Source organism: Poecilia latipinna, unplaced genomic scaffold (genome assembly GCF_001443285.1).
Source record: "Poecilia latipinna isolate Pla-1442-1.1 unplaced genomic scaffold, P_latipinna-1.0 Scaffold1647, whole genome shotgun sequence".
Taxonomy (NCBI): domain Eukaryota; kingdom Metazoa; phylum Chordata; class Actinopteri; order Cyprinodontiformes; family Poeciliidae; genus Poecilia; species Poecilia latipinna.
In genome coordinates this window covers 139999-149021 of record NW_015114263.1, presented here as the reverse complement: position 1 = coordinate 149021, position 9023 = coordinate 139999, and the positions used below count along the sequence as shown (strand labels likewise).

General features: G+C 44.4%; 1 protein-coding gene across 2 annotated transcripts; it reads right to left on the bottom strand.

Annotated features, from left to right (window-relative positions):
- Window positions 1-7: 7 nt before the first annotated feature.
- slitrk4 (SLIT and NTRK-like family, member 4) lies at window positions 8-5392 on the bottom strand. 2 transcript variants are annotated; one of them, XM_015059663.1, is made up of 3 exons: window positions 3978-5392; window positions 837-3351; window positions 8-241 (listed from the first exon to the last, which is right to left on the bottom strand). In XM_015059663.1, the coding sequence occupies exons 2-3, from the start codon at window positions 3307-3309 to the stop codon at window positions 234-236; spliced, it is 2481 nt and encodes an 826-aa protein (XP_014915149.1). In that variant the 5' UTR covers window positions 3310-3351; window positions 3978-5392; the 3' UTR covers window positions 8-233. The 2 variants fall into 2 exon arrangements, with proteins under 2 accessions (XP_014915149.1, XP_014915147.1); XM_015059661.1 differs by lacking the exon at window positions 8-241 and having other exon boundaries at window positions 494-3351; window positions 3978-5389.
- Window positions 5393-9023: the final 3631 nt, after the last annotated feature.

The following is a 9023-nucleotide window of genomic DNA, read 5'->3' as shown; positions in this document are numbered from 1 at the left end:
GGGAACCCCCCAAAAAAAAAAAAAAAAAAAAACAAAAAAAAAAAAAAAAAAAAAAAAAAAAACAGAAAGGGAAAAAGGTAGCATCCATAGAAGTCATTAAGTGTTCAAAACCTCGTTCCAGATTCAACAATCCCTTGATTCTCTCCAAGCGATCAACACCCGACGCTCCCCCTGCTTTTTCCTTTTGTTAAACACGGCCTGATGGCAGCGAGGTATATTCTCAAGCACTGTTTTCAAGACCCTTTGATTTGGTTGAAACAACAAAAGGAGGAGGAAAAGAACAAAAAGAGAACAAAAAAATAAGTATCCATTTCAATAGCAGCAAAAATACTACGACTGTAATTTTGATTTCTTTGTTTTTAGAGGGATCCTGTTTAAGTTTGCGGGATTCATACAGGTAGTGACATGGAAAATCCAAAAGGTCTCTTACTCTGAAATACATCCACTCTGATTCTAATAATAGCTTTGTAGTGTGGAGCCATTTTGTCTATCTCTGCATTGGTCATTAAGGATTTCCAGAAGGCACTTTTTTTGTTCTGTGTGTAGGTGTGTGTGTGTGTGTGTGTGTGTGTGTGTGTGTACGTGTGTGTGTGGACGTAGAGATGAAGACAGAAAGTCAGAGATGAGGGGATTTGAATAGGGTGTGTGTATGTGAGACTTGAAGAGAGAACAGAAATAAGATAGAGTTTGCCTGTCTATTGGCTTGATGTGTGTGTAATCAGTGCTGACCATCAAACAAAACAGTTCCTACATTTTACTCAGGGCAGTCTGCTCCTCGAGCACCTGCAGGTAATCAGGCGTCCCTTGGAGCTTGGCTTTCAACTCGTAATACTCACTTTTCCTCTGCTCCACCACGATCTTACTGTGGTTTCCACCTATCAGTGATGATTTCTTCATCTTTTTATCCAGTGTCTTTTCAGGATATCGGATTTCATACCCGCCCATCCCTATACTGTTAAAATCTCTTTTACTGTCCAAGAAGTTGTGGATGAACAGGCTGGGCTCTCGGTTGGGGAGAAACTCCTCGAGTTCATCGATGGTGCTGAGGCGTTTGTTGCGCTCCAGGGTGGAGAGTAGGTCCTTGTCCTTGTCGGGACAGTTTCGCAGGATGATCTTCTGTCTCTGCGAGTCGGCAAACTTGAAGCCGGCGTCCATGTCTGAGGACCGTCCAATCCCACAGGTATGGCTCTTCCCAATGTGCTCAATGGTCTGGGGAATGAACGTTTCACCTCCCAAGTCATCCCCAGGGATGGACCCTTTCTTGCCGGATTTGTGGCCATGGCGACGAAGTTGTAGAGACAACGAGCCACACTCCTGGTTCCCCAGCCCCTCTTGTCGGCCCACGGGCTTTTTATTCCGCCTTAGGACAAAGACTAGAAGGCAGAAGGCCACAAACACAGTTAGGATAAGCACCACAAGTATGCTGAGGATCATAATGGAGAGAGGCACAGGTCCTCCTGGAGGTGCCTTGCCGACTCCTGCGGGTGATACCGAGGTCACAATGGCGGTGGAGCTTGAGATAGGTGGAGGTGTCGTGAGTTTAGGACAGAGAATCTCATTTTTAATCAAACGCAGCTCAATGTTGGCAAACTGCACAGGGGAGGCACATTTCACCTCTTTTGCAGCCACTCCATCACTGAGCCTCTGCAGCCAAAGCTTGAGTGCGACCAGATCGCAGGAGCACTCCCATGGGTTGCCCTCTAGATCTATCTGGGTCAGCGACCGCAGATTGTCCAGGACACCACTCACTGGCAATGTCATGAAGTGGTTGTTTTTCAAGTTGAGTCTGGCTAGAGGGATACCAGCAAAGATATAGGCTGGGAGACTCCGAAGGACATTGTTGTTGAGATACAGGAGTTGTAGATTGGGCATCGAGTCAAATGTGCTTGCAAGGATCTCTTTAATGGCATTGTATTCCAAATAAAGGTACTGGAGGTTTGTGAGGCCCAGAAACATCTCTGGGTGTAGCTGTTCAAGTTGGTTTCCATTCAAATACAGTCTCCTTAGATTAGTAAGGTTAGCAAACACACCTTTTTGTACCACTGCAATTTGATTACTGCCAAGATGAAGCAAATCTAAGCCCTCAAAGCCTTGGAAATCAGTTGGGCTGATATCACGGATGTAATTCCCACTTAGGTGAAGTTTCTTGGCATTTGGGGGTTTGGAATTAAGATCAGCAAGATTTCTTATACTCCTTTCCTGACAGCTTACACTAACACCAAAGTCAGAGGGATGGGCCTTACAGCTGCAAGGGGGTGGACACAACATTAGGGGAGTCCGTGGAACAATATCTCTGTTTTTGCCAAAAGGGGGTAAACCAGCCACAATGCCATTTCCATAAAACTTAGATGAGTCAGTTGTTTTTGGCGATTTTGGAGCTGCTGTGGTTGGTGTCATTTTGGATGGCCCCTGCCCATTTTCAGGCTGTGCAGGTGGCATCTTAATATCAAATTCGCTTCCCGTTCCCATGGGACAAAGCTCCTGTCTGTTGGTTTCTTTCAGAAGCCTCCCATATAAGTCACTCGGGGTTTCACATATGGCCTCACCAATAAAAATATTGTAGGGCATGTTTTCAAGCCACGCCTTCAGAGGTGCTAAATCACAGGTACAGTTCCAGGGGTTGTCGTCAAGCTGCAGCTCTACAATCCGCCCAATATGCTCAAGGACTCCTAAATATGGGAGGTTCTGAATCCTGTTTCCTCTTATATCCAAGTGTGTGAGAGAGGCAAAGCGGAAAATGTTCTCAGGAAGTGCCTGTATGAGATTATCATTCAGAATCAGCACTTTGAGTTTGTGTAGTTTGTTAAATGCTCCCTTTTCAATGTATTTTATTAAGTTGTAGTCAGCCTGAAGGTATTCCAGGTTTTCAATGCCTTGGAAAGTGTCAGCTCGCAGCACCTTCAACTCGTTATTGTTAAGGTGCAGCTGCTTCAACGCGCTCATCCCCATGAACGCTCCGCCTTCGATGTTCTGCAGTTTATTGTTCCCCAGCTGCAGTGACACAGCGTGGGTGAAGTTGAGGAACGAGTTGGGGTACAGCACAATCAGAAAATTGTTCTGGAAGTTCAGGTGGTACAGGGAGGAGGCTGGAGGGATGAGCTGCGTGGGCCGATAGACGGTGATCTTCTCACAGTTGACGTACAGCACGTTCTCCACCGACATGCAAGAGCAGGCGATGCAGGTCTCAGCCATCAGGTCCGAGGCAGTGGGGTCCATCATCGGAGGTCCGTCTGACATGGAGGAGAGGGATGAGGAGAGGGAGCCCGAGATGGAGGAAAAAAAGGCTGCCAGCAGGGGTATGAGCAGCATCTCGCCGGTTAGAAAACCTCCCCCAGTAAACCATTTAGTAACCTTTGGAAAGAGATAGAAAGAGAGAGGCATGCAAAAAACATTCAATCACTCAGGTGTAGATATGTGTGGAAGCACACACTCACAAAATGCAAGCCATTTGAGACTCATTATGAAACAATTTTGGCATCTCATTCATTAAAAGACAGTTTCTTCATATTCCATAAGAAAAAAAAAACACTGCTGTGTAGCATTTCTCACTGTTCTGCATTGCCTTACTTTTCATTGACTGACTAAAACTACCTTGATTACTTAAACATAATGAATGCTGCAGATCCTCTCGTCTTATTCTGGCACCGAAAGCATGATGCGTCGCCTTAAAAATGTCAAAGGCAGCAGCGTGACTGTTTGGCTCATTCAACATGATCAAAGTCAAAAGGCTCTCATTTTCCATGAAGTGTCATCTAAAGCCAGCAGCACACAGCTTATTTGGCAATGTAAAGCCAAGGGAGGAAGAACTGGGTCTGTGCCCATTGCTGAAATTTTGAGATGCTTGGATGCGACCGTCCTCCAGTCTTTTAGTCAGAATCTATTGAGATAATTTAGAACCTTTAAGAGTGACCAAAGGAAAAGACGGGTCTGGGTTATCTTCAAATCATGGAATCTTAAGAAAAAAAAAAGTGACTTACCAAAAGCTGCGGTGACAATGAGCGCGGCTCCCTCTGGAGACTTGGGGCAGCATTGATGGAGACGTGCGCAAAACAGTCCTTCCAGCTCGAGTGTAAGAGCGCAGATGGATTTGAGGGGGTGCAACAAGGTTTCTCCAGCCCCTTTATGCCCCCGTGCAGCTTTAACACGATTCAAGCTAAACTAGAAGGAGGAATAGGGAAGGGGGTAGGGTGGGGAGTAACAGAGGAGGAAAAAGGAAGTGGGGTGGGTGAATAGGGAGGGTGCGGGGCTCTGATTTCATCCGATGCGCCTCTTGCTGACGGGCTCCTTTTGCTTGGAAAAATCTCCCCGCTGGTCATTGGGCTCCCAGAGCGGCTGTACTACCTCCATGGGAGAGGGCTCATTTGCTTATAGAGGAGGTAGAAAAGGCGAGAAGAGCACAGAAGTATGGTGAAGTAGAGATCTTCACCCTCTTTCCTTTTGCCTTTTTTTACCTTTAGAGATGTTGACGGCGAGTCCAGAGACTCCGAAGCAAGGAAAAGGGTGCAAGGTGGATGCAGCCAGATAAACCTCTCATTCTCAAAGGTTTTTTCCCCCAACGCAAAACAGGGGAGAAAGGAGGTTCCAACACTGTGAGCCTGGTTTCAGATCTGCACCGCAACCTTCAGCGATCCATGGAATAATAAATACTGGGTCGTTATGAGCTGAAGTTGCGCAAAGGGGTAAGGAGCAGCCAATGCGCTCCAGTCAGACTGTGGGTTATTTTCCATCCTGGCAACATATTTCCAACGTTGTTCTTGGTGTTTCAGTCAGGGGTTAAAATAAAGAGAGGTCAATACTACATATAAGACATGTTTCAAAAAGAAATTACTTGTCACTGAGCCTTCAGTCTGCTCCAGTGCAAAATAGGAGCAGGAAAGTCCGCGCTCTCACCGTCCCTTCCATCCCTCCCACCCCCCCTCCAGTCAGAGAGCACAGATGATGGGAGGAAATTGGAGAACTGGTAAATCGTTCCTCTTAGATTAAAAAGGAAAAAATATATATTTGTATCCAGAAAAAGAGATCGGAGATAGTGGAGGAGGAGAGGAGGCTTGCATTACCTCGTCCTATAGAGGCGCAACGGGATCAGGTGCAGAAGTCTGCTAGTGTGCAGCCGCATTCATGGAGCTTCCCACACGACTGACAGAGGAGAGTGCAGAGATGTGGAGAGAGCGACAGAGAGAGAGAGAGAGAGAGGAGGGGAAGAGGGAAGCAAAGGGAGGGGGAGGGGGTCTCTCTTAGAAACTGGAGAAAAAAAACCTCAGACCTTGAAACAGATTCATTATGTCAACCGCACACTTCTAATGGCTGCATTTCTTCATCTTTGTGCATTTAGATCTCAGTTGTTGCTCTTCAGTTTCTTTCTCCATATTAATCTTATTAGTATTATTTAGTTTTCTCTAGCCTACTACAAGAAGCAACTAGGACAGAGGGTTTGCGAGTATGCGTCGGTTTGGATGGTTTGAATGGCTTGGAGTTGGGTTAGGAGAGAGAGAAAAACTGCTACATGGTCACAGCTCCGACTGCGTCCACGAAGGGGGTGGGGGGTGATGTGTATGCGCGTGCGTGCATGTGCATGAGCTGCATTTTAAACAGACGAGAGCAGAAAGAGAAAGGAACCGACTGGAGGAGAAGAAGTAGGAGGAGGAGGAAAGGAGACGGTATTGTGGAGTGCTGCAGTCGGAGAAAACTGAGGAGGAGGTGGTGGGATTCAGTCAGTCTTCACTGCTCTTTTTTATTCCCTCACTCATTTTTGTGTGTTTTTATAGAGGGAAGACAGGTGTGACCGAGTAAAGAAAGAAAGAGGAGATTACTTCCTTTCAGGTGGGGTTTCCACCTGTCCTCCCCTCCCCACGATGAGTAAAAGACGCTGCCCCGGCGGAGTGTCGACACCAAAAACCCTCTCTCTGCGGGAGCGTACCTGAAACCCAACAGCCTCAGCGGAAGCTCCTTACCTCTGGTTTCCTTTTGCAACAGGTGGCGGAGCCAAATGACGCACAGACAGGAGCCAGGCAGGGAGGCAGAGAGGCAGGAACAGAGGGACAGGAGGGAAGTAGAGATTTTACTGGCGTGGTTGTAGATTTGTTTAACAGCACTGCCTATGATGATGGGGATTAACTGAGGGTGGAGGGGAGTAGGTCACACCACAACACTTTCTAGGCAGATGCTATTTGAAATTTCAAAAGGTTGTAGATGATAACTGTGACCTTTAGTGGTTTAACTCTTCCTGGCTCTGACTGCTGTACATGCAGACTTGAGATAAGTGTGGCAGAAAATTAGTGTTGAAAGGAGGAGGCATGAGTGGATCTCGAGTTGACCAGTAGTTTTACCAAATTACCACATGAAATGTTTGACAGAGTCGCATGCAAACTGAGTTTCAAATTCTATTAAAGTTTTAAAAGATTGGATCTGATTTTACCCAATCGCATTACTGGTTTGTGACAGAAGTAATACGCCTGTTTGATCGATGGAGCTTTCTGAAATTGTTGGTTAAACAATTTCTGGAAACTGTGTAACCAACCATCCTCTACTGAGAAGAGAGAAGTGCCTAGCCAAACAAAATCTTTGCCAACAATAAAACATCTTAAACTTTTCTCTTGCTCCGACTTTTAATTGTTCATTATTTTGAAGCGTGGCCAAAACAGATTCAACGGCTCCATTCACTTCCTCTGCTGCCATTGTCATAGGTAGACCACCCTTCTAAAACAGCGCAGAAATTTGATATCATTCACAACTTCTGCTTCTGTTTGCTGATTGGAGCAGAAAGAGAATAGACCGGAATTGCATAGCCAGGCTAACACTTTTCCTGTCATAACAGAAATGCTGCAATGGAGAATTTTAGCGATGTTGAAGTCACAACTTTTTGAAACGTTGGGATACCTTGATATAAGAAACCAGAAAAAGGGGTGTAATACAAACTTTTATAAAGAATAGTATAAAACTAAATTAATTTATATAATAGATCTGAACATTTTTATGACTGTTATCTCTTCAACTCACTATCCATCCATATGGAAGTCTATATGCAAGACCTTTCTCTAGCTGCCATTGGACAGGAGATGGAATAGACACTGCACAGGCCACCAGACAGAAAGAAAGACAGAACTAAAAAGTAAAACCGGTTAGTTTAGAAACCATTCAACCAAAGACAACCAACACATGGGGAGAACATGCAAACTGCATGGAGAAACCTGGATCAGAACCTTCTTTCTGCAAGAAAATAGTCAACCCAGTCAATAGTCGACCCAGCTAGAGCTTATGAAAAAACCTAATTACAAAAAAATGAGACACACCATATCAAGTAGATACACAAAATTGTCTAGGGATGAAATTGCAACACTTAGCTACAAGACAGAGAAAGGAACAAGTGAATGGCAAACTGACCAGAAGTCAATCATTAGTGTGCTAACACACTCAAGCTATGAAGACATGACCCCTCCGAACTAAATGGACACCCATTGATGGATGTCAGACTGCAAAAATCCCCACATGCTAATCCCCAATGCCACATGCTAATGAAGAGCACTCTGTTTCAAATGAAATGGGGCCCCTGTCGCTCCAGGAAAGTGTAATTGCTTAATTCTCAAGAGAAATTCACCTTGAACCGCTCCGCTATTTATTGCATGCATATGACCTGTTACAGCAAACAGGAGGCCTGTTTTAGAAGGCTGCAACGATCCTTCAACAGTTAACTGGAGTCGTTCACAGAGCTGGGTAATCATGGCTCCTTCAAGCCAGAAGTGTTTTGATAAAACATTTAAATTGTTCAGAAGAAACACTCTCTGTGATGATTAGTTAATTTATGCAAACTGGGGTGTGTCTGGGCTCTTCATCACCGCTCCTAAAGTAGCCACCTGCACATAGAGAGAGGGAGGAGAAAAACAGTCCTGGAGCATGTGTGTGCGTGTGTGTGAGTGAGCACAGATTGCTACAGTGAGTGTGTGCTGATATTTGACAGCGTTTGGCCACGTTCCTACGCTGGCTGTGAGTGGCCTGAGGGAGGCAGGGCTTCGAGAGACGGAGCCAGAGAGTTGGCAAAGCCCTTTCTCCCAAAACCACCCTCACCCCCCCCACCACCACCACCACCACCACCCGTTTCCGTCTCAGCTGCCATTGATAGTCTGGCGGTGAGGATGAGTCGACGCTTCCTCCATCCAAGCACAGACCTTAAGCTCTTGCCTGCTCCAATCCTGTTTGATGGATTAACCTAAAGAGATCTAATGTGTGTTTTATACCGAACCACACATTTCATCCCTTGTTTGTTCTCTTTTGGAACAAAATTTTTTTTGTAATATTTGGGAGTGTTTCCTGTGCTACAGATTTTAGTGGGTGATGTGTTGCCCTCATGTGGGCAGAAAAGTAACTACACTCCTTACAGAGGATGGGAGGATAGAAGTTTAGGCCCTCTTGACCTCTTGGTTGAGGGCTTTGATTTGTATTTTCTAGACAGATTAATCTGTTTCTCAGTTGCAAATTATTTAAATTTTTTAAAATATTTTTAATGTCTATTTTTCTTGTTGCTGTCTTCTTGTTTTATACATTATGATGTGTGTTGCTGCCTTTCTTGGCCAGGTCACCCTTGTTAAAGAGGTCTTGATCTCAATGGGGTTTTATCTGGCTAAAGGTAAATAAATAAATAAATAAATAAATAAATAAATAAATAAATAAATAAATAAATGCTGACCCAAAACTGATAAACAATTTCTATAAAACATGTCTTTCAAATGCCAGTGCTTAAACTTTATTTCTAGATTTTGAATTTTGACATACACGACACACAGAAACATAGGAGACCACAATACACATAAAGAAAATGAGAAAGCGGAAAAAAAAATCACACATCAAGCAATAAATAAACAATAATTAAAATGTAGAATGAAAACAAGTGCTTAATATGCAGTTATGGCTAGAATGAAGTAGGAATTGCTTATAACTCATACCATACCAATTTTATTTATAAAGCACTTTAAAACAACCACAGCTGATACAAGTGGTGTACATTAAAACACAACATAACAATTAAAAAA